Genomic DNA, 26,675 nt, shown 5'->3' with positions numbered 1-26,675 from the left:
AAAGATACAAGAGATTTGCATTATAATTCTATGCACATTTTCCTCAAACTACCATTTCTGACAAAGAGGCCCTTCATCTAAGATTACCACATTCTCCACTTCCATGCCACGCCACCTATTATTTGTGCCCTATGCTGCAGTTCAATATTCCTTCAAGTTGCACCAATGCTATTGTTTGTAAGGACATGCTGTAGAACGAGTCACTGAAATGATACAGGTTAAAGAATAATCTGTGTAGACAGACCCTCTGAGGCAGGAAAAAGACAAGAAAACCAACAACCCACCACCACTACTAAAGGTTTTGAAAAATCCAGTGAATAAATTTGATCATCCAAGGTCACTGTCACAGCTGCTTCAGCACAAAACAGATAGGTGTTTATGCCTTAAAGCTTGAGACTTTTGCAGCAACTGGCCAAAACAGCAGTGATGAAAACAATACCCAGACCTGAAGCTTATGAGATATGACCCCCTTTGTCTTCAGCTTTGAATTTCCTTGTCTTTACAGACCTCTTTGTTAGTCAGGCCATTAATGCAATTTTTAAAATGTGACTTCCTTAGAAAAGTCCATAGTGTTCTTTGCTAATATAATAAAGGAAAAATGCATACTCTGAAAAGCCATTCAATTCTCACTAGTAAAAGCATCTTGAAACTAATTTGTTGTTCTTAAAAAACTGCATGACTACAACTGGATTAATTGTCATTGCTTCCGTAACAGATATTTTGCAATAGAGGTATCAATATATTTATTATTCTAATGTTAACTTACAAATGAAAAATGGGTAACTACATACTTCTGTTTAGAACATTCCTCAACACTTGCATGAAATCCCTATAAATGTGGAAAGCACCCCTAACAAACTAGGCCTTTTGCTTTTCCAGCAACAGGATCATTTCCAACCATTGCTACTGAACATCTGAAAAAGGAAAACACCAAACCAGAAACCATAACAGTATTGAATCAAATTAAATAAAAAAATTCTGGTGAAGTGCAACCTTGGAAAAAAAAGACTCAATTTCCATTTAAAATTATCAGAAGGGAAATCCTATAATACAAAAAGCTGAATTATGTTGTTTAGTTTCTAATTTTACTTTGAAGTCTTACAGCAGCAATGCATTTTGTCCTTCATGTCTTGAAAAATTTTAAACAATGAGAAAGCAAAAAAACCCCATGACTTAACTCCTGCTCTAACCACAAGACAAAATATGGTGTTCACAAACCTTAGTCCTCCAGATAGCGTGGAGATATTAGCTAAATAATCCTGACAATACTCCTACGACATGTCTAATCATTCTCCTAATTTTCTAATGCAAAGATACACTATAAAAATTAAGTGTTCTGCCACAGAGGGAACAACACTGAGTCAATCTTCAAACATCAGGAAAGGGTTTGGTTTCCTCATCTGCAGTAAGACATGCCTTAAAAGAAAGAGGTGAAGAGGGAAACAGTAAAGATTATTTAATCTCATCTCTTAGTAATAGCTGTATTTACAGAGAGAAAAATACACTTATTTTTCCACTTTGATGAATTTGGAAGAGATATCCCCAGCAAGAAATCATAATACATGCATACTTTGCCTACTTGTAGGTTATTAGCACTTCAACTGATAGCTCAAAAAATACTCTTCCTATTGAGACAGAAAATCTAATTACTTACTGCAAGGCAAAATTCCCTAGTTTTACAGTGACTTGGCTTGTCTGTTTGTGTAAAACTACATTTATTAATGTAGTTTTAAATGTGACAGGTGTCACAGGATCCCTAAGGTCACCAAGTTAACTGAGAAGAACTAGTTTTGAGTTTATAGGCCAGTTCTGAAATATGCTTCATTAAGAAAAAAGTCATCCTTAAGTAACAAATGAAGACCACTAGTGCTCTTATAAAATCTGGCTCACTTTTCCCCCACTTTTTTAAATAGTTGGGGAATAAATCTTAACTTCAGTTTCTAGAGTATCATGTCTTAGCAATTTCACTATTGAATTTTATCCCAAATTTCAGGATAAATAAATACTGCTTGATTTGCATGGATAGTTTCTCCATCTCCGATATTTATATACATGAAAAACTAATGCAACAGGAGGAAGAAATACTGGGAATTGACCGCTGATTGACAAAAAGACATTATCTGAGTGCATACAGGTATACATCCTACTCAGTTGACATTAACAGCAAAATAAAGAACAAGAGGAACAATACTTAGTAATTCTTTTTCCATTTGCCCAGTTAGTAACTGCATTTACATGCACTCCTGCTTTTAGCCCTTTTCAATTTTCTTTTCTCTTGGATTCAGCAGCAGATGGAAAGAGAAAAACACAACCAGGCTTATTTTTAATAGAATACCCCAAATTCCTGCATATGACTAGTTGACATTCAAGCACATACTGTATCTGTGTGAGTGTGTGAAGCAAAGATTTACAAATACAGAATCCTGTGACTATCTGGTCTCCTGAAATTCATGTTTATTGTTTAAAGTTATATTAACATGCTTTGTTAGGTAACTAGATGAGAAACAGTTTGCAGAATAATATCTCTGTATAACCATGACACTGCCAGTTTTAAAAGGGACGTCCCCCCCCCCCCTTTTTTTTTTTTTTTTTAAATAAACAGTTACCAGTTTTTCTGTACTTTAAGGGATTACAGGGAAGATACTAACAGTATTTTCATAGTTAAACCACAGGACCATATTCTGATGAGATGCACTGGTGTACCTTTCTACAGTAGTTTTTGACATGTATCTCTATAAAACTCTATTGTCATTTTTAACATGTCACTATCAAAAGACAAACTTTGTTACTTGTGTGTTTGGACTGCGAATTCCTTGTACCAGAAAACAGATGTCTCCCACATCATTTCTGACCAGAACAGAGATAATTTGTATTCATTAAACTGCTTAAGAGTTCCAGTAAAGATCAAATAAGTAACAATGGATGCCTAGCTTTACTGCGATTCCATATCAACTATGAAAAATAGAATACTACTATTAACGCACCTTTCCCATACAGAGTTGTGCCAATGTTATTTGTACCTAACATACCACTTGGTGTCATAGCTTATCCTTTGCCCCACATAAATATCCTCAACACAGAAACAATTTCTGCAGGATTAGGTGTTCATAACAAAACAGAACAGCAGCTAAGTTTGACGTGGAGCTTAAGTTTTTGCACCTTTAAGGAAAAAAAAAAATGGAATTCCCAAGTGCACTTTAAAATGTCTTTAATGTCTTTACTGACTTTGGTTTTATTTAGTACTTGCTTATATGCCATAAAGCAGAACACTTTCTGTTAATATTTATAAGACTAATTTTATTTGGAAATTGAAGAATCTGCTCTATTCTTTAATAATTCATGATTTTATACAATAATCAGAGTAGCTAACAGCATGATTACTAAAAAAAAAAAAAAATTACAGCTGTTGAAACTACCTTCCAATACTCTCAGTATTTACCATTACACAAAATATAGGCACATTGTTTTTACAAATTAAAAGCACTCTGAAGTGCATAAGGCTTCAAAGCAAAGATTTTTAGGAAAGCTATTCACGCAAGTGAAATTATTTTTAGTACTGTTTGCCTGTAGTCCCATCGCCACCACCACCACCACCCACCCCAGTAACTATGATAGTGCCTGCTGACAAGGATAGCATATCTATAATAAGTCTCAGCAATAGTCTGGAATTTGAAAGCTAGTTCAAATTTCTAATTGTATGCATGATAAACTCAGGAATATTACAACTTTAGAACATTGCAATGTTACACTCCTTGGTTTAGCTAGGGTGCAAGAAGTGTGAAATGGTTTATGAGCAGAGATTTCAGACGCTGTCAGCTTGAGTGTGAACATAAAAAGCAGAGGATGCGGGAGCTGGAAAACACGATAACCTGTAGCGTTCCTGTACCTGTCCCAAAGTAGAAAATCTGGAGTGGCTACTGGAGGCACCAGTCCACAACAGATCACCAGAAGCCACTCAGCTCCATCCTCTAACCGGGTAGATCACGCATCCCCCCATCAAAGCTGCAGGAAGGTGTGACAGACAAGAACTGATACTCCAGCAGTGGTCCACCACCTGCCATACCTGCTACTGCCTCCCTTTCCGGGGAGGTCCCAGTTGACTGGAGGTTAGTAAATGTGACACGCATCTACAAGAAGGGCCAGAAGGAGGATCCAGGGAACTAAAGGCCTGTTTGTCAGTGTGACCTTGGTGCCAGGGAAGGTTATGGAGCACAGATCACATTGAGTGACACCACACGGCACGTACAGGACAACCAGGTCATGTCATGTGTTTCTGAAACACAGATCCTGCTTGACTAACCTGATGTCCTTCTATGACAAGGTGACCCACTTAATGAATGAGGGAAAGGCTGTGGATATTGTTCACCTGGACTTCAGTAAAATCTTTGACACCATTTCTCACAGTACTCTCCTAGAGAAACTGGCTGCTCATGGCTTGGACAGGCATTCTCTTTGCTGGGTGAAAAACTGAATGGCCCAAAAAACTGTCAGGCCCAAAGTGTGGTGGTGAATGGAATTAAACGCAGTTGGCAGATGGTCACAAGTGGTGTTCCCCAGGGCTCAGTACTGGGGCCAGTTATGTTTCATGTATTTATCAACGACCTGGATAAGGGGATTGAGTACACCCTCAGCAAGTTTGCAGATTACATCAAAGTGGGTGGGAGTGTTGATCTGCTTGAGGGTAGGAAAGCTCTACAGAGGGATCTGGACAGGCTGGATCGATGGGCTGAGGCCAACTGTATGAGGTTCAACAAGGTCAAATGCTGGGTCCTGCACTTGGGTCACAACAACCCCATGCAGCGCTACAGGCTTCGGGAAGAGTGGCTGGAGAGCTGCCTGGAGGAAAAGGACCTGGGGGTGTTGGCTGACAGCAGCTGAATATGAGCCAGTAGTGTGCCAGGTGGTCAAGGCGGCCCATAGCATCGTAGCTTGTATTAGAAATAATGTGGCCAGCAGGACTAGGGAAGTGATTGTCCCTTTGGACTCAGCACTGGTGAGGCGCCACCTTGAATACTGTGTTCAGTTGTGGGCCCCTCACTCCAAGAAAGACAATGAGGTGCTGGAGCATGTCTGAAGAAGAGCAATGAAGCTGGTGGAGGGTCTAGAGAACAAGTCCTGTTAGAATCAGCTGAGGGAACTGGGGTTGCTTAGCCAGGAGAAAAGGAGGCTGAGGGGAGACCTTATTGCTCTCTACTACTACCTGAAAGGAGGCTGTAGCCAGGTGAGGGTTGGTCTCTTCTCCCAAGTAACAAGTGATAAGACAAGACTAAATGGCCTCAAGTTGCACCAGGGGAGGTTTAGATGGGACATTGGGAAAAATTTCTTCACCAAAAGGGTGTCAAACATTGGAACAGGCTACCCAGGAAAGTGGGTGAGTGACTATCCCTGGAGGTTATTTAAAAGACATGTAGATGTGGTACTTAAGGACATGGTTTAGTGGTGGATTTGGCAGTGCTAGGTTAACAACTGGACTCAGTGATCTTAAAGGTCTTCTCCAACCTAAACAATTCTATGCTGTTCTACCTTTCCCTGGGAAGAAGCTCTGTGTCAGCTGAGAGATATATCAGGAGGCCACATCAGCTAAGCAAGGAAGCCCCAGCACAGCTTGAATGTGAAAAGGCAGCATTCAGGATGCAGGAGGATAGACAAGCTACAAAGGAGGAACTGAGAAACATTGCCTGGGCATGTAGGGATGGCAATTAATTCTTAAGTAAGACAAAGCTGAGATAGAGTTGAGACTTGAAAGGGATGTAAAGGTCAGAAAGAAGAATTTTATTCGTGGTATATTAGCATTAAAAGACTGACCAAGGAAAATGTGGGCACATTGCTGAATGGGGCAGGTGATACAGTGACAGCAGACACAGATCACAGCAGGTCCTCACCACCTTCTTTGTTGTCACCAGCAAGTTCTGCCAGGCCTCTGCACCTTAGTGACAGTGCTTAAGGACGACTGGCTACCAGCTGGGGATGTTTATATTAAAGAAGCAGGAAAAAAAAAACATTGCTTACCAATTCTGATTGCAAATGAAAATATAATCCAAATGTAAGCAACACAGATGAGAATTTATTAGTCCTGAAATATTGGCAAGATCAAAAATTTCCTTTCTTTAGTGAATTTTTAATTCCAGTGCCTACACTAGTTTTCCTACTTTGGAGTAAAAGGAAAAAGAGATGGCAAGTTTTAAAGCCCTAAAAATCTAGGTCAGTTACCACCCACACTAAGTAGCCATCCGAATACCATATGGGCAGAAAAAAGCAGTGGCAAAACTAATGTCCTTTTCCCAAAATGAATGGAGCATTTCTATTTGTTCTAAAGGCAGTACAAGACAGGTAGTCAGATCCAACCTCATTTGTTGGCAAATTCAGCTATGTGAAAGATAACAGTGAACAATGTTTGCTCCCTTTGTTTTACAATAGAAAGCCTTACCTGAATAGAAAAAAAGGCCAGTCTAATCTTTTTAATAGACATGTAACATAGCAAAAATTTACTCATACTTTCAAAGAATCAGTAAGAGTCCCCTTTATATGTAACAATTAAATGATTGATTCTTGTTTTTACTTTTCAGTCCAGTTCCCTTTTTTAGATTCTGTTTATTATTTTCTATACAATAGATCCCCCCCGGGCTTTGACTGGGTAAATAACCTTCAACAAATGGGAGGATGCACAAAAGGGCATCCAGATCCCCAGATGTGACATACTGATGCATTCTGCATTATCACCCATGACAGGAGCTCAGGAAATGCCCACTGCAAGAGGCTACAGAAAGAACAATGTGTGGTGTTAGATAAATGTCTCACGCTGTATATGCAGCTGAACATTAGGTCACCCAGCTTTACAACCCAAGCACAAGGCATTGCAGACTTCTGTAATAATTAAACAAAAAGTACTATTCATGTGCAAAGACAACGCTTTCCATCTTGCACCACAGGTGGCAGCGAACAACAGACTCTGATGTTCATGATGCCTCTTCTATGCAATGAGTTCAGTCTACCCATTCTGCTGTTTTATTATGAAACTCTTAGGATTCCCCTCAAAGCCAATCTTTTCTTTCCACTACCCCTGTGAATCTTATGAAACTCTGAGAGACCTGCGTTAACTCCACTTTTTCCGACTTTGTATTTTCTTACCTCTGCTACAGAGAAAATGGCATTTTACAACACTTCTCCCTGTCCACAAGAGGCACTGATTCCATTCACCAGGGTCCTCTCAAAGGACAATGGCAGATATCCTTCTCTTGTCTTGAAAATGCTGTGTGGACATTAAGCACTACCTTTCAGCTAAGGAAGAAATTACTTTGCTCCAGAACTAAGACTGCTGCCACTAGACACACCTCCCGTATTCAGTTTCCTAGCTCTTGTTACGTGACAAAGAGGCAGACTTACCAAAGCAGTCTGGAGCTTGCAGCTCTACATAAAGTTTATCATATGTAACAACAGTACCACAGGGGTATTTATTATGCCTCAGAAAAAATATCATTAAAATGTCCAAATTAATGGAAAGCAAAAAACAACATTAAAAAAAACCCTACCGGACTGCTGTTCTGTATTAATCTGTATTTCCACAGATGGATCAGTGTAATCCTGGATGTACAGACAAATAGGGGGACAGCCCTGTGGAAAGGGACCTGGGGATTGTGCTGGATGGTTAGCTCAATGAATCAGCAATGTGCCCTAGTGGCCAAAATGGCCAACCGTATCCCATATCCCGGGGTGCGTATAGCCAACTTGTTGAAAGAAGTGATTGCCTCACTATACTCAGCATTGGTGCAGCCTCACCTTGAGTAGTGTGTGCAGTTTGGGCCCCAAAATATAAGGAGGATATAAATATATTAGAATGCGTCCAAAGAAGGGTAACAAAGATAGTGAGAGGATCAGAGTTGTGAGAGCGGATGAGGATATTAGGTTTGTTCGGCCAAGAGAAGAGGAGACTGAGAGGTGACCTCACTGCTGTCTACAACTCCCTCATGAGGTGGGCAGAAAGGGTAGTGCTGATCTCTGGAGCCTGGTGATAGGATGCAAGGGAAAGACTGAAAGCCACACCGGGGAAGTTCGGATTGGATATCAGGACAAAGCTCTTCAGTGAGAGGGTGGTCAAGCACTGGAACAAGTTTCCCAGGGAAGTGGTCACGGTCCCAAGCCTATTGGTGCTCAAGAAGTATTTGGACAACACTCTTAGATACTTGGTTTAACTTTTAGATGGCCCTGTATGGAGTTGGACTCGATGACCCTCACGGATCCCTTCCAACTCAGGATATTCCATACTATTATCTCAGATCCCAACAGTTTATCTAAAATACAGGCTTCATCAGTGCTTTGACATCCATAGTTTTTCCTAATTAAATTGCAGGAAAAAGGAATGGAGGTTAAACAACATACAGAGCCATGTCTCTCTTTTGCTGAGGTAAATCTAGAACAGATGTGAACACAGAAGTTTAAAAAGTCAATAATTTTTACTCACTCGACAATCCCGCTGTAGTGTTTTCATTAGTGCGCTGTGTGTTTCAGAGTCAAAATACAACCCTTCATGCATGTCTTGCAAAAAATCCAAGTCTTTGAATGTAGGGTTGGACTTCTCCCTCTCTTTTCTTGATGCTCTTCGTTTGTATGTAGAGCCTTTCAAGTCATATGTGAAATGCATTTTCAAGGCTCGTGGCAAAACATTGTTCATTACAATAATTCTAATATTAATGCCTCCTGACTGAACGCAGTACAGCCCATAAAATTTGGGTAGAAGTGTCCTTGGATTCTGGTTCAGATTCTAAAACAAAAGAGATATCATTCAATAAACTTCCATGCTTGAGAAAGGGTTTTTTAATACCAAAGGACAATAACAAACATCAAGAAAACAGTGCATGTTTTCCTATTCAGTATAGTTTCTTTGACCAGTTGATTTTATTTGATGGGTCTGTATTTCAAAAAGTTAGCATAAACACTGCCTTTTTGTCAGGAACTTATATAGGCCAAGAGCAGAGCAGTAACTGCAACTATGCCAGGTTTCTCTTTCTCAGATCCTGTGAAAGAGTAGACTAGGCCAAACTTAAAAGCATCCTGAAGATTTAATTTATTTGTTCTGACCTGAGCAACCTCTACATTCCACCTGCTAGAAGGAGTTTAGGTCAAACGTAATTCTCATTACCTTGACTTGGATTCTGAAAAACAGAACTTCTGTCTTTTCACACTGAGGGTTAGTGCCAAATGACCAGGTTGTCTCCACAGGAGCATGAGGTCATAACAGCACCCTGACTAACAATCAGAACAGGAAAGTGTGACATAATCCAAATTACACACACACACAAAAATTAACTAGGAGAGGATAAGAGAGGTGAGAGAGAAAATCCTCCTTCCGAGTTTTTTTTTTTTTTTTTCCTGTTCCCAGGTTTTGGCATGAAAAAGCAAGAATGGGGAAAAACTACTTCAAGTCTTACATGATTACTAAGTCACAACATTCAACTATGGGAAGAAGGTACTTTCATACGGAATAATCCCAGTTATTAAAGTTTTACACTTTGGAAACCCTTGCATATAGTAGCAGTGAGAATAAAGTTTTCAGAAACAAAGCAAAGTGGCCTTATATTTACTTGTAATAACTCAAAATTATGCTGAGCTAATTACCATGATTAGAAACAACAACAAAAAAAGTAAGTACCTGCCACCATTGCTTTTTTTGATGCTGTCAGTGCATAGTTTTTTTTAAAAAAAAACAGTGCATCCATGTTACTTTAGTGTAATAATGACAATATTCCTCATTTTTAATACAAGCAAAAGGGTAACTTTTGAAGTGCTTACTTGAGAAAGTAAAGAAAGAAAAGACAGACAGTCACAGGTCTAATACTCCGCAGTCCTGCACACCACCCAGAAGAATCTCTGTTCATATGTATATGCGGCTTTTGTTTAAAAAAAAGAAAAATAAGTTCTACTTACTTTGATCAATGGTTTCCCTTTCTGATGACTGACACACGTGAAACAATACAATTGACTTAGCATTAGCCCTCGAAAAGCTCCATTTAAAAATGAAGTTTTGAACAAATTATATGGATAAAAATAATTTTTACATCATTGTTTTAATACATGAGACATGGAAATCAGAAGTAGTGTAGACGCAAAAGTGAAACTGACCGGTCTAGTTTCTTTGTCCACTCTGAGTGAAATGCAGAGGGTAGACAAACACAAAATGAAGAAAAAAAGTTGAATTAGAAATTTAGAAACCTTTTTTTGTTACTAGCTTACTAGAAGCAAAGTTTGGTATCAAATCAGAAGATGCTATTCAGCTTCATATGGAATGGTAAAGGAACAGCAATTATCTTAAATATATTCTTGATTTACATCTATTCTTTTTGATGGGTGTGTGGGGTACAAAGTTGAAAGACAGGTAAAAAACGTCAAAAATATTATGAAAAATAGGGATAAAGCCCTAATGAAAGATCAGAAGACAACAAATGAAACTGAATCTTCAGAAGTGTGACGCTAAACAGGAAAAATGCAGGTAAAATACAGTCTTCAGTTACTTACCATATAATAACCCGGCAAGAGCTTCTGAAGAAACTCAGCCTCTTTGTGTTGAACTGTTTTGATGATGAACTCGTCATCACTAGTTACAAAAAATAAGGACCCACTGGCACCTGGGTTGGACAATTCAATTAAAGGCTCACTGCAGATTGAGTACTGGAAGAGACAAAAATTGTTTTTCACTGCCAATGCATGCGTTCCTCAAACACAAGTTTAATAGAAAGAACTGCAGGTTCAAATAGGCACAGGAGAATCACGGAGCTTATTCTTTGGGCTCCAACTGCAGCAATTCTACTACTGTATAGGAAGCTGGGTCACAGTAATTTGGCTGAGATTTGGCAAGGCAGTTGTCACACTCCATCCTGCCCAGGACACACTGTACAACCGTGGAAGAGCAGCTGGCAGCTGAGCATATGGTCCCTCTTACCATCCCACTGCACCAGCTGAACTTTCCCTGGAGTGGAGCGAGTGGTTGAGGTGGAGAAAGTATATCCCCACATCGTCAGCATTGCAAATTCTTGAGTGAGAAGCCTCAAGATGACATTTTCACTGCAACCGTTTGCTTTTCATAGACATTTATTAAACAGGTATGGGAAGATGTCAGACAAACACACTGGGAGTAAGAGGTTTCTCATTATAGACAAATAGGCCAGCCCTCTTCTGTAAAATTAGGATCGAAACCATTACAATACTAATCTCAATGTAGCTGCTAATGTAGTTTTCTGATTGAAAACTGTTTGAAACTGAAAAACTAAATACCAGTAAGCAGGAAAAACTAGGTTTTGGAGGACAATTATTTGGGATGCTTAGACAGCTTTCCCTTCCACAGGGAGACAGTGATAATTATGATCACATTAAGGAGGAAAAAGACACCAATGAGTATTCCTTACTAGTAGAACCAGATCTCACACAGAGGCTAATGTACATTTATTAAGGCGCCACTAATTCACACTTCATGCTTCACTCAAACTAAATGGAGAGGAGGCATTAAGCTCAAAAACATAGAAAAATCCGTTTATATTGAACTCGAGAGCTTGTTTAAAATATAGTATCATTAAACTTTCATTCACATGCTCTTTCCCTTTGTTATATATCACCAGTTTTACACACTTGGAGATTTACTGTACCGTACAATATTTTAAGGCTTCAGTCTTCTGAAAGAAACTAAATTACACAGGACATGAACTGTCAGTAGTGTAAGCACCAGGGCATTATTGTTAGCGTGCAGCATGTCTTTTGGTTTTCCCAAAACAGAAAGAATAAATGTTTCAGTAACAAATATCTGGTTTATTGGGCCATTGCTCGAGAAGAGTTGAGCAATTACACAAGAAAAAAAAACAGTTTTGTTTGTTGAAAACGGCTTTCATTAAATTTAACTGGAGTCTTGCCATTGCTCTCAGCGACTGTTCATAGCAAAGAAAAGTGACACAAGAAAATCTAATAAATACGTTATTTTGTGAGCACTTGAACTAAAGAAGCACGCTTCTCATAGACTCAAACCATGGCCTTAATGCATTTTCTTATACTGGCACCAGCTGAGGCTTTTCCCATGCTTGCAATTTTTAAGAGAATTTTGCATACTATAAAAATGTTTCCTGTCTGTCTCCCTCCTTCTTCACTCAGTTTCAATTAATATGAGAGACCCTTCTTATTAATCCCATAGTTGCAGTTGTCTACAGATAGAACAGAAATACTGGTCTGTAACACTACGGACCTTCAGAGCAAATCAGCAGTTGTATTGCAACCCCTGCATTTTTCTTGCCAAAATATATAAAGTTTCACGAGTAATTATCATTGTTCTAAGCATTTGAAACCAATTATCCTAAACATTAAAGCTCAATAAAACAGTATAGCATAAGCACAAGTTGTTACCTACACTGTGCATCGGTCATTTTACAGTTGAGTTCATCCCCATAAAATAAAAATCTACCCACCGAGTGCTGCTATGCAAAGAGCCTAGCTAATTTTGACTGGACACTTATGAAAGCCAAATCAAAACTGAAAAGTAAGAAAAATCGCCAAGCCCCAGACAATTAAGTACTTTATGATCAAGACGTTTCCCTGCAAAATGCCAGTACTCCATGAAGTTTCCAGTGACAACTTAATTCTACCAGCTGTTCAAATATATTCACACTTATTATCCAGTCTGACTCCTGCAGTGCATTACTGCCAAATCTCCTTGCAAAAGGTGAAACCGTAAATCTTCGAGCTTTGTCATTGCAAGTTAACAGTGTAAACTGACATATGCTTGCTGTAATTTCTCCTCTTTTTACTTTACTTCCCTTCCCCTTCATCCACAGGTGGACAATGAGTTGGCACATTGTTACAGTAGAGTGTTTTAGATACTGAATTGGAACTACAATCACTACAGGACAGATCCAGATTTCATAAAAACAAGAGGGACTGTTCAGCCAGAACCCTGACACATGCTACTGGGAGCAAACTCTTAATCAGATGCTTTGGTCATAACCAATTGGGAAAAGGGTCTCAAACTAAAAAAATTGGTTTGTTTTATGATCCTAGTACCCCTCTGACCACATCTGCCTCTGGACTGCAAGGGACTGCAACCTGTTCTGTTTGCAAAGTGATGCCCATTTAGAATCAGAAACAACAGAAATGGATTCTAACATGCTTGCAGAGCAAGTATAACCCTAACAGAGGCATGCATCAGTTACAACAACATACGTTGAAATTACAACTATACTTCACAAAAATACCTGTTCGTTGAAGGAAATCTGCTTTTGCATTTTCAAGAAAAGAAGGTGCACTTCTTTTCATCACTAGTGTCTTTTGCTGTGCCAAGAGAAGATAAAGGATCTGCAACCGGTTGCCTTCACTGGGAATTCCCCTCGGGGATTGGTCATTTTGTAGCTAAACTGAGTGTCACAAACCTCTTAACAACAGCAAGCAGTTTTTCTGTAATCTGTAATTTATGTTACTGCAAATGCTTCCCTAGATGGAATAGAAATTGCAGGTGACGTAGCTTTACTCTAGGAAGTACAGTCTTTTTAGCAGCTGGCAACACAACCCAAACACTCAGCCTTTTGTCAGGTCCATAAAAGGCGATAAATAAATAACATACTACTTAATGACGCCTTTATAAAGCTCCAACCCAACTGCACTTCCCTGATACTAAAATCTATAATTCAAAGAATGATCTGTTTTTATATATAACTACTGTCATGAGGGCTAGTAATACAAAATCCATACATAGCACTAAAGAATTAAAATCAGATGCCCACATTCAACCTAAATAAAAGCAAAACCAGCTAAGTTTTGCTTCTGGGCTCATTGTCCAAGAAGATAAGAAAACTGTTATAATCTCTTGAACACAACAGAAGTCAGTGAAGTAATGTTTCAGCACCATTCAGTAATTTTTTCTTTTTTATACATTCAAGCTCTTCCAAATTCTTTTGGTTTTAAAGAAACAGTTATCAATACTGGAAGAAAAAGATCTAAAAACTCATTCAAAAGAAGTTAACAATAAAACTCTGAAGTACAAAACTGCTAATTTGTACTGGGACTCTGACTGGTTGGGTGGACCGGCATGACAGAAACTGGACATGAGGCAAACATACAGAAAACAATCCAGCTCTTTGCTTTCACACTACCCTTCCAAAAGCAGAACTACAGGAGAAGTAAAACAGTGGATCGTCCTCCCTGGCAGCGAACAAAGTGGTTCTGCCAAGTAAAGCTTGCTTTTACGATGGCAGCAAATGCATCACTTTTATCTCATGTAAACAGTTGAATACTGGGAGGGATTAAGTCTTCAAACTATAAAATACAGAGAACAAAGGAGATACTCTAAAATGATTCTTTTTTAGCCTGCCACCCACTCTCAAGGCTAGATGGGAACATTTGCAGACAAACGCTTCTTTAATGAAGTGAATAATGCAAATAACACAAGAGCACTTTATTAGAACTGAACTGGTAGAAGTCACACAAGTACTGATTATAACCTCTCTAGAAACAATGACCTGAATGAGCGGTAAATACTCAAGTTACTCTAGTCAATTAACAAGGCAAGTTTTATAGGAATCTTCTCAAAGATGAAGAATTAAAATTTTCATAAAACACTAAAAATATTCACTAGTTATAAAGCACTCCCGACACAAAATTTACTACCCGTTTGGGCACCATTAAAACATCCTCTTCTGTTACTATGAAACTACTACACATTATAATAATTTGTAACTCAAAGGAAAACTGCAAGCTCTTACCAAGTAATCATCAGGCTTGATACCAAAAAGTTCTCTGAAATAGCGGAAGGCAAGAGGTGCATACGTCTTAAATCTGAAGTCAGGGTAATGATGAGCAGGGGTGAGATTGCTCCCTTCACTGAAAACAAAAACAAAAATAAACCAAACCCAATTATTACTGAGCAATTTTTAGCGACTTCCTTCTTGCAGCTACTTTTACTGTAAAGCTGCCTAATTCAACCATTGGCCTTCTGAGACAAGAATCATAAATGCAGATAAAGCTCCCTATCATCATTAATCAGTGTAATGGAAATGCCAGCAAATTCCCTCCTCCTGCCTTAAAGGAAATTACTAGTTTCACCACCCATACCCATTTGCGCAACAATTGGGTTTAAACTGATTGGGTTTAAACTGATTGGGTTTAAACTAATGCTACAACGTCTGATAACCCTCCAACGTAAGGCAGTCTAATATCTTACCGACGCAGGAAGGGTCACCCCAACCTTGTGTAAGCTGTTGCAGAAAGCCTGGAAATCAACGCAGCAAAACAACATCACACGCTGACCTGACTCCCCTGCCGACCTGGACTGGTTTGCAGAGGAGTCAGTCGGACGTTGTACCTTCAGCACAACACAGAAGGCAGAACCATGCGGCCAGCGCAGTGGGAAGGAAGCAGGACTACATACGATTTTTGATGCCAGCAAACATTGATTGGCTGAGCCTTATTTATGAAACAGCATCCTCAGCATTAGTCTCTTCGGCAGGCTAACCGCAGTTGCAGCATCTCTCTCTTTCTTGCTAGTACAGCCCAGAATTGGGAAGCCACCCTGGCTTTGCTGACCTTCAACGTTTTTCTGTTTCTCTGCCTGTCACGTCACATATTTTACCCCACCTCAGTCTGAACCAGCACTAGCTTACACACTCAGTCGATTAAACAGGAACACAGAGTACAGACCCTTGCACTTATATGCAAGATGCAGATTCAAACTAGATGCGGCACAGACAAAGACTAACTAGGGTGACCCAGCCTAGAAGACAGTTTTTTCTTCAAGGAAAAAAAAAATTGAAAAAAATCACTGTAGCCTCCTTAGCTCTTTTCTTTGTTTTATATTTACCATCTCACTGTATTTTTAGGCTGCAGTTGTAGGAGTCTTGAGATGAACACTACATCATTTAAGCTAAAGGAAAAGGTCAGCAGTAAAATGCTGCCAGAAGAAAAAAATATATAAAAACTGTGGATTCATTTATGATGGAAACTAACAGAAGGCTTTTAAGCAGATCAGTAAAATTCTACATTATGATTTCAACACAAACAAGAACCACTTTAAGACAAAGTTTGGTCAGTCTCCAAATGGTCTGATAAATAGATGAGTACAAAATCCAAGATTTGACACAGTGGCCGAAATCAGCCCTCCCAGCACTTCTTTACTCATTTACCCTAACTAAATTATTCATAAATGCAGCATGTACTTCTATGCTTGGCAATAAGTATATACGAAGTATACAAAAAAGAAAAAGCAGCTAGGAATTTACACAGATATGAAATGGAATAAACTCTAAGCAACATTCCTGCAAAGAATAAATTAAATATCATGAAAATATGTAAGAGCTTTAATACTGTACAATTAATGCTTGTCATATGAACTTGTCACCTTTAATGACCATTCAATGATGGAAGTCAACCCACCCAGCTGCCCCTGCATGCATACCACCAAAACCCAACAGAACTGAGCTTCTGCTATTTTAAGTGTGAACCGGAGAACAAGCTTTCTCAGAAACGCATACTTTAGATTCTTGAACAGGAGACGAATGGAGGAAAAAACCAACCTGATTTCTGTGTGGAAATCACAAATAAAAAGAAGGTTGTGGATGACCAAGGATACATACAAAAACAGAATACTGCTACTTCTCGGAGTGCTAAACAATACAGTTAAGAGCTAGTGAAGGCTGCCTAGTCCTAATTAACGCATTTGATCACTTTATAGTCTACCGTATCACAAATCCACATGTATTTTATTATCCCATTACATAGTAAAACATGGAAACCAATAGAATACTAGGCTTAAGATGGTAGTTTTTCTTTACAGTTAAGATTGGCTGATGTTTTTTCTTATAAGGTCTTTCAACTGCTCAGAACACTGTGAGTCTTGTCCGACATTAAGATTTATATAGATGGATGCATCTCATTGAATTTTTGTGTAATATGAGGATGCCACAGGGGTAATATACAGCTACACTGGGAACCTGGGGGCATATTTGTAAATGAATTTAACTGTTGTAAGATGAAAGCAAGAACAGGCAGCGTTTTCTGCTTAAGCATCACATCATTGTCAGGGAAGACTTACCTTCTAAATTTTATAAAAAAGCCCTACTTTCAGTACATATAAGTACCTTTATAATCTGCATCCTGCAGCCATAACTTAAAAGCTTCTTTTGTGAAAGCATGTCAATAAATAGGTTATATGTCCTTACTATACCAGAACATGTACTGTTGTTGGAACTTCACCAGGCTGAAATGAAGATAGGTTTGCTATGATAATACCATGGGACTAAGCCATTTCATAAGTGCATATGGAGTAAACTGACTAATACTGGGTCTGCAGGTGGACCGCAATGCATAACAAGCGGAGATTTATTCCAGAATAACGGTAAAACAGCAATTATTTTGGAACAGAATCTACACAAAGGGCAATTCCATGTATTTAGAGCACAGGAGCTTACTTTATTACAGATATGATAGTCGATTTCATTATGCAGACAAGTTTCATTATGTGTAAAATCATCTTAAAAAATCCTTTTTGCTAAAGGTATGCAGAGCTTTTTATCAGGCCTTACCATTTCTGTAAAACATATTAATTTGTTTCAGCTTCATTGTCTAATAGAACAGCTTACAGGATCCCAACAGTGAGCTCTTCTGTGAAGCAAGAAGCAAGCTTAACACAAATTTAAGATTTCTTGTTTACTCCTCTGCAACAAAGTTTGTAAGGTTTTCTGGTCGCTACTTTAACAGAAAAAGCACCCTCACTTACAGTTATTTCCTACAGTAATAGACAACCTTCAGTTCCTTGTGGCTGAATATGTCCTTGTTCCTACCCAAAAAGGGCAGTTTCCACTCTATAGAATGCTTGATGCAAATACATCTCTACCTTATTTAGACATGAAATTATTCACCTTTCACTCTATTAGCTCTTGAGAGAATATATTTTATGGTTTTCCCCACATTTTCTTGGCGCATTTTACAAGTGTGTTTCACTCTGGCTGGATTAAAGTATATGCACAAAGCACTACATATAACAACTTTTAATCAGGCTAGAGAGTTTCATGGGGCTGATTAGGTCTTTGAAGTTGAACAAGAAAAATACCCATGATCTGTTGACAAAAAACTTAATCTGAAAGTGCAGCTTCGGACATAATAGAAATGTACTCTATAAAAAAATGGAGGCAATCATATAATTTTCCTCTCAGACAGTTTATGGCACAGGTCTACCAGGAAAAAAAAAAGGGGGGGGGAAATAAAGGCCTTTAATACCAGCTTTGATTATGGCCATCTTGAGGAATTCAAGCCTGTGTATACAAGTTATGACAAACAACATAGGCTTTGGAAAGATTAGGAAGCAATTGTAACTTATGAAGCATTTTAATAACCCCATCTGTAAGATCACACAAAAGCAAAAGACTGGTAAATAGAATAAAGAAAAAAAAAAGAGAGATAGATTAAGCTTATTATGCAAGTTTACTTTAATACTTAAATTTCAGTTCATTTTTGTTTCTTTGTTTTTTTAAATCAAGCACACCTAGAAATGACAGTATGTGCATCTTAACACTCTTAGTAAATGCTGAGGGTTGATTTAAAGTGTATGTCATGCAATATTAAACTAAAAATGAACTAGTTATATTTTTAACAGCTAACCCCGTGGCTTGCAAAAATTTTTGCTAAAGACGACACCCAGATAAGTTTCTTGGCAGCTTTTCTTTACTATGGCCTCACCCTGGTAGGATGTACTCAGGAGATAGGACACCTATCTGAAGGGGCAGAGAAGGCTAGCTGCATCTCTTGGTAGCAACCCTTCATTGCTGAGCAACGATAATAGGCTCTGATGTAGCTATTAACAAAAGAAATAATCACACTGTAGTTGTGGGCCAATGTATAACCTTCTTGTATGTATTTGAAAAAGACTGAAGAGGAGGAACACTTTAGTTCTCTCATGTGAAAGCAACTCCTTTTTAAATCTTTAAAACACCTGAAATGAAATGCTCCCAATATTAAAAACTAGGAGTACCCAATTTCAGTTTCACAGTTCCTAGATAAAGCTGTTCTTTCACAATACACAAACATTTTTTTAAACTCTACAAACGGCATCCAATAAACATATACTACCAGATCAGATAGGGGTTTGGTGTATTAATTTCCTGTATATCATTTCAGGAAAGCAATTGTTTCCCACATGATGGAAGTAGGTATTATGGCTACCTGTATAAATAGGTGTGTGTTTGTTTTTTTCATACTGCGGGATAAAGTCCAGTGGCAATACCATTGTTTCTCACTGTATGTTCTCCTATACTCTTGGTTACCATATGCTATTCTAAGCAGTCCCCTGCAAGGCAGCTTTAAAATACAACTTCAAAACAAGTCAAGTCAATTATATCTACGTAACAGCTGAATACACAGACATTTTCTTATGACAATGATATGACTATTTCAAAACCAACTGGAGATGCCAGTCTCAGCAAGGGGTCTCAGACTACTTAAAACAGTTTATTTATGTCTGCATAACCACACAAGTACCCAGGTTATCACAGGTTTACCAAGAAGTTGACACTAAAAGTAGCTAAGACTAGTAAATAGTAATAAACATATTTTTGGTTATGTTGTCCCAGTACCCCCTTTTGGAATACTAGCTATTTTGCAAACAGAAACAACTTCCTCCTATCGGTGCTATCACTCTACTCACAAACCATAAAAAGGGTGTCAGAACTTGGGTCATCCTGTGCATCTCTGCAACCAAAGCACCAAAGAGCAGCTGCGCTTTATCAAAGGCTTCAGGCTACTTTCTTATCTGTCTTGTGAAACTGCCCAACTGGAAACAAATACAGTGGCATAAGTTACACAACAACTAAGCGTTAGTGTGAACATTTTTTGAGTACTATTCATACCGAGCTTGGAGAGCATTCTATACTTCTTTAATTACAAAGACACCATTTAGCCCATCAGGTAACCTATGATACAGGTTTGGTAGAGAGATATTTCCAAGTGCAAGTGTCACTTTTCCTCATTTTTCTAAACCGTTTCACAAAAACATACCAGAAAACAGTACACTTCAGTTGAAGATGCAGGGTAAAACCAAGACTAGTTAAAATATGTCCAAGGTTTTACTTTTCTTAGTACTTTTGACTACATATTTGGGTTGTCATCCAAATGCTATCATAATACAATATTAAGCTTTTGATGTTAAATAGCAGAAAACACTGAATGATCTTTCATTAGCATCACAAGAAAGCAATTTGTAACTGAACCAGTTTGCTGAACAGATGACTGTAGCTGCAGGGTGTATACAGGTCAACAGCATCTAACAGACTTACTAGTTAAATTAGAAACCATAGCAAGTGTTCTCAGGGTCCAGGCCCTGAAAATACAGCATATTAGCAAAAGAAGCACACAAGACTGATCAACAGCTTGCTGCAAAAAGGTAAAACTCACAGCTGTGCTTAGCAGCAGCCTCCCTCTAGGAAAACAAAAAGATGGAGCCTGAAAGTGCCTTGCTTCAAATGCTCCACATTTCTGAAGCTGCATACGACTGACATGCCAAGTTAGCTGACAGAACGGAGCAGCTTCTGTTCAGCTTGTCAAGCACCATCGCAGAAAATGTGCTTACTTAGTATGGGTCTTCTGGAAGAGCTTAACAAGCTGCCCACATTGCCAGCTGACAGGCAGCTGCATGGCCCAGCGACCAGCTTGAGACACTACTGCCTGGCACAGCTCAGCTTACCAGCTCAGCAACAAGCCTTTCTAACCACCGACACCTAACTTGGAGCCAGGTCCTCACCTGAATCAAACAGGTGTCAAGACATTGCTGCAGCCACATTGCACAAATGACTGATTTGGAAGCTAAATGTGCCACCAAGAAATGAACTGGTTCCAAGCAAGGAAGTCAGGGGCACAGAGCATAATTCAGGAAGGGGAGAATATACCCCACACAGCCGTAGGACAGAGCATGGAGAGCACAGGCAAGATGCACAACCTTCCCACCGGACCATCCAGCCACTGCTGCAGCAGTACCAGCACCAGGGAAGCAACTCCATTGCTGGATTTCCAAAACGGTGCTTAAAAACCAGAAGAGAGGTTACTTGGAGTAGTTCCCCCCGTGGTTTCACCCTGACTCAGGGAGCTGGGCGGAGGCTTCACATGCTGTATCTTCAGAATCAACTGGCTCACTGCAGACTGCATTTGTTTCTCAGTCCAAGGAGCACATTTGCATAGTGCCGTCTAAATTCAATCCAGACGGTGGTTCTCAGTGATCTCCTTTATAGCAGCCCCTAGTAATACTCACCTAGTTCCCAAAAGCAACATGTTATAAACTCCTGGGCAGCCCGAAGAGAAAGGGATGAAGGGGATGCCACAACATGAAGCAGAAAGTGACAAAGGCACTCTTCCACCACTACAATGTACAAATGAAAGCAAACACCTTTGCAATTCAAATCCACCCACCGCACTGAGGTACCTGTACTTCACTCAAACACACCTCCTGAAGTAAACACCTAAATGAGGACCTGGGCTAAACTCTGACCAATTTTACCCAGTTACAGTGTAACTCTGGACCAGCATAACCTGCAATTCATGGAGTTACTCCTGATTGACACCACAGCTTCCACAATAAGCAGGGGTGTCCAGGTTTGAACTGGCCACTTCTTTTCCCTGGTGTTTTTCTCACTCCTTCATGAATCCTGAGGACCGCTGCAGGTGTTTTACTCTGGTTACTGAAGCTGATGTACAGGCAGTGCTGAGGTTCACTTCAGGGGCTGAGAAATACACAGAGACTATTTATCTTCTGCAAGTGGTAAAATTTGTAAGCAACCGTTGACTATTTTCCCCTGACAGTAAAGGGCACAGATAATATTATTTTGCTCACTGGTGTGCAGGCTGCTGTTTCATTGCACTTCAACTAGCTCAGGTTTATTTTATCACTGCCACCGTTAACAACGCTCCTGTTGCTGTGGAAGCAGCAGGTGTGCCTACGACTCCGCAGAATGGCTGTCCTCTCGCCTGGCTGCCAGGCCCAGATGAGGCGAGGTGGACGCAGGGAAAACATGGGAAAAAGGGGAGCAGGACAGCTTGCGAAGAGGCAGGCTGCTGTGAATTGGCCACAGTGAAGGGGAAGTATAGCTAATGGCCTGCTTGGGAGTTGCGGCTGAATTATGCGTACCCAAAGAAAGAGGAAAAATGTTGTTCCTTGCTTGGTAAGGACCTGCTTTCAGCACCAAACTTGCTGTACTTAACAGGTTCTCTTCCAGCTAAGGACATCTGGCAAAAGGTTGACTTAACCTCAGCTTGCTCTAGGTTGCTTCCAGGTAGAGGTCAGCCCAGTGGACCTGCTGGTGTAACTAATTTCAGCTAATCACTTTCAGCCCAGACCAATCCAAAGCAGGCAGGAGGTGGGAGAAGTCATTGAAGTAATGTCTTTTAGCAATACTGCCTTCACATGTATGTACTGTCTTCGGAAAAAGTGAAGAGCACCTGAGGTACGCCTTGGGAGCGCAGCCCTGTCCAGAGAGAACACGCAACCTTAGCTTTCTACCTCCAAGTAGAGTAACGCAGCTACCTATAGATACAACTCAGAAGCGATCCACATAATGCCATCATGAAAGACTCAAGGTCCCAACACTCTCAACCAAAAAGAAAAAAGCCTGTATCATTATCTACAATCCTAAATTATTACAATTTATGCAAACTAATACCACTTTGGATTGAAACCATTTTAGGTAAATGAATGTACACGTCATATTACAACATAGCAAGGACATGAAATTTGACATTTCTGTGCATTAGCATAAAAAAAAATATAATCAAGTGTCATGGTTTTAAGAGATTGCTATGGATAGCCAACCTTTAGTTTCACAGAGAATGTTATCAGCAAGTGCTCTTTATAAAGATACTCTTTGTTACAGTCAAGATGACGCACTGTTATACACTCCTGCTTACTAGATAGCCATGCGAAAAAAAAGCTATGCTGCTCTGGCCATTACTTTCATTTGCCTAATTGTCTTCATATGATTTAATTATTTATTTACAGGAAACCATCCAGAAAGGTGTTACTAAAGCTTTCATAATAAATTGTATGTTAGTGCAAATAGGCTATTCCTTCTGCCTTTGTTTTATTTTTGAGCCAGGAGGGATCACTCCAGCTCTCCCTTAAAACCAACACAAAAAGGGGGGAATCTCATTTCTGAATATACATGCATGTAAGTTTCACAGGAGAGAAGACATATGCAATGCTACAGACTATAAACCATTTTATTTTACTTGTTCCGTTGAAACTATGTTAAAAAAAGATAGAGATTAGATTTTTTTTTTCCAAAATAGTCCTATGTAATAGAACAGTTTTTGCATGAGCGTTTCATTTAATTTGCATGAACAGCAAAGCTGGTATCACAGCTAAACAAACCACAGAAACCTGCATCACTGTCACAGTCACACGTTTCATAAATATGATGGCTCAGTCCCTCTCACTCCATTTTTCAGACCAATAAAAACTTTGTTACATGATAAGCAAATTTATCAGCTGTAATTTGGATTTTTTTAAACAAACAAAATTTTGCATTTACAGTGCATGAAAACACATGTGCATTGTTAACTTCTATACATTTACCTAACCTACAAGAAAAAGACTTCAAAACTGTGCACAAACCTTAAACACCAGAACAAGAACATGAATATCCTTAATTACTAGGAACCAAAAAATGTAATGTAAAATCTTCATTTCACATAAGAAATAATTTTTTTTTCTCCTTAAAGGATATCTCAGTTCAGACGAAAACAGGAGTTGAATCAAGCAAATTTACATGAGGAGAGATCAGCTTTAAAGCGCCTGCAATTATTTCGTACATTGTCGGTTTAACTTCATTTAAGTGACATCAGTAATTTTTAAGGATTGTAAATTATTAGAAACAGTTTATGAAGTAGCATTCAAACTGCACGTGAACAAAAGTTAAAAAAACTCACAGAAAGCATTCCCAAATTCGGGAAATACTGCATACATAGCATGTCCTTACAGAAATGATGAGCACTACTGGTATTCAGCACTTCTCAGGATCCAGATAACACTGAACAGAGGAAGTTGTCCTGGTTTTGAAGTATCTTTCCTAAACCTTCTTCATCCATTCCTAGCATAGAGTCATAGAATCATAGGGTTGGAAGGGACCTCTGGAGATCATCTAGTCCAACCCCCCTGCCAGAGCAGGGTCACCCAGAGCAGGTTGCACAGGAACGCGTCCAGGTGGGTTTGGAATGTCTCCAGAGACTCCACCACCTCTCTGGGCAGCCTGTTCCAGTGCTCTGCCACCCTCAAAGTAAAGAAGTTCCTCCTCATGTTTAGGTGGAACTTCCTATGCTCAAGTTTGTGCCCATTACCTCTTGTCCTGCCTGTTGCTGGGCACCACTGAAAAGAGCCTGGCCCCATCCTCCTGACACCCACCCTTTGAGTATTTTTAAGTGTTGATAAGATCCCCCCTCAGCCATCTTTTTTCCATACTGAAGAGACCCAAATCCCTCAGTCTTCACAAGAGTGGGGTTCCAGTCCCCTAATCATCTTGGTGGCTCTCTGCTGCACCCTCTCCAGCAGTTCCCTGTAACTTGGAAAAGTCACATGGCACTGTACTTCAGCTTCTGAACCCCCCAATACAGTATGACCTTGATTTCTCTCATCAGTATAACTATATTATTACAAATTCTATACCATCGACTTCACAGTGATACAAACTGAGGTGAACAAATGCAAAGCAGTAATGGTGCACAACCTGTAGTCGGCTAGTACGACCTGAGCCTCATTACAGGCTAAAGTCTTGGATAGAATTTTATAGTGTAGAGTAAAGTCTCATATTACTCTTAGTACTGCAGGACTTCAATTTTCATGAATTTTGACAACACGTCAACAAAATGGGAAGTATTATTCTCAGTTTCTAAAAAACTAAACTGAAATTAAACAAACGTGAATGTTGGACATAATACTTAACTGCATACAGATCCACAAATCACTTCCAATTGTAATTAACAGCCATTTTAATTGGAAGTGTCACAATTACTTTCGTTCTCTAGATGTGACATGTCTCAAATCTTCAGTTGAAGTGTGATCTTCCCAGTTTTCTCCCTACCTTCATTTTCAATGACAACATGAAGACAGCATAATTTTCTAAGTTCTCATACATTAAACTTACTCTAACCCCATTTCATAAGAACTAGAAAAAAAATCCTTGTTTGAAATACCTAGTTAAGAGTTTCATTATGAAATTCTATTGAAAATAAATTGAACAAGCTTGTCCTTACCTTGGTAGGAAGACACTTTCCACTACGTAGAAATCTTGCATAAGAACATCTCTGTCCGGTTTTGATGTAAGGTTTCCTACTGTGTATCCTATTCCCAGCTGGATAGCACCTTTAATAGCTGAGGATGCAGTCTGTGTAGAAATAAAATTCAAGCATGAGTGTGCTAAAAACAGATTTTTGTTCTTTATCAGTAACATTATATGCAAAATTTTCATAACACCACCATGTCATCTTTATCCCCTCGACCTCAGAGAGATGACTGCTTTTCAATCAAAAGATTCAAAAGAAACATTATATTGTAGCAAAAGCTACATAAAATCAATTCTCTGGGTGTACAGACTGAGACTTTTCAAATTGCCCGGATAATTTAGACATTGGGTGCTAACTTATCATAAAACACCACGTTGGAAGGGACCTCAAGGATCACCTGGTCCAACCTTTCTTGGAAAAAGCACAGTCTAGACAAGGTGGCCCAGCACCCTGTCCAGCTGAATCTAAAACGTGTCCAACGATGGGGAATCCACCACTTCCCTGGGGAGATTATTCTAATGTTAATTGTTTTCATTGTGAAAAATTTTCCTCTTGTGTCCCATCGGAATCTCCCCAGGAGTAACTTGTACCTGTTACCCCTCCTCCTTTCCACATGGCTCCTCGTAAAAAGGGAGTCTCCATCTTCTTTGTAGCGACCCTTTAAATGCTGGAACATGGTGATAAGGTCTCAAACCCAAATCTCTCATCCTTTCCTCACATGGCAGGCTTCCCAGTCCTTTGATCATCTTTGTTGCCCTTCTCTGCATTCTCTCCAGCCTGTCTACATCTTCTTTGTATAGTGGGGACCAAAACTGAAATTCCTGAGTACTCTATCTGTAGCCTGACAAGTGCTGAGTAGAGTGGAATAATGCTTCTTTTATCTCTGCTGGTGATGCCCCTGTTGATGCAACCCAATATCCTGTTGGCTTGCTTTGCCACAGCAGCACACTGTTCACTCACATTGAGCTTGTTGTCCGCAAGGACCCCCAGGTCCCTTTCCACAGAACTGCTCCGCAGCCAGGTAGATCCCAGCCTGTGCTGCACTCCTGGACTATGTTTTCCCAGGTGCAAGGCCTCACACTTGTCCTTGCTGAACTTCACAAGGTTCTTGTTGGCCCACTCTTCCAGCCTAGACAGGTCTTCCTGCAGTCACTTCCCAGTCACTTTGGAATCATCAGCAACCTTCATCAGGGTACATTTGATCCCCTCATCCAGATCACTTATGAAAATATTAAACAGCGTTGGGCCCAGTATCGACCCCTGGGGGACCCCATTTGTGAGAGGGTGACAGTTTGAATAGGAGCTATTTACCACCACCCTCTGGGTGCGGCCAGTCAGCCAGTTCCCCACCAACCACACAGACCACTTGTCTAGACAGTAACGCATGAGTTTCTCTATGAGGA

The 26,675-nt window shown here is 39.5% G+C and overlaps 1 protein-coding gene across 6 annotated transcripts in view; it reads right to left on the bottom strand.

Moving 5' to 3' along the window:
* Window positions 1-26,675, bottom strand: part of PIP5K1B (phosphatidylinositol-4-phosphate 5-kinase type 1 beta) — a 114,075-nt gene that overhangs the window by 32,446 nt on the left and 54,954 nt on the right. For 5 of the 6 annotated variants that reach the window (XM_074570447.1, XM_074570445.1, XM_074570448.1 and 2 more), the window contains 4 exons: window positions 25,243-25,373; window positions 14,727-14,844; window positions 10,510-10,662; window positions 8,459-8,758 (listed from right to left, as the gene is read on the bottom strand). In XM_074570447.1, the coding sequence (XP_074426548.1) occupies window positions 8,459-8,758; window positions 10,510-10,662; window positions 14,727-14,844; window positions 25,243-25,373 (702 nt within the window). Of the gene's footprint in view, window positions 1-8,458; window positions 8,759-10,509; window positions 10,663-14,726; window positions 14,845-25,242; window positions 25,374-25,862; window positions 26,000-26,675 lie in introns of those variants that run through there. The other variant, XM_074570450.1, reaches the window with a different exon arrangement.

Source organism: Larus michahellis, chromosome Z, assembly GCF_964199755.1.
Source record: "Larus michahellis chromosome Z, bLarMic1.1, whole genome shotgun sequence".
NCBI classification, from domain to species: Eukaryota; Metazoa; Chordata; class Aves; order Charadriiformes; family Laridae; genus Larus; species Larus michahellis.
Note: the sequence above shows the minus strand (reverse complement) of the source record. Positions and strands in the feature narration are given on the sequence as shown.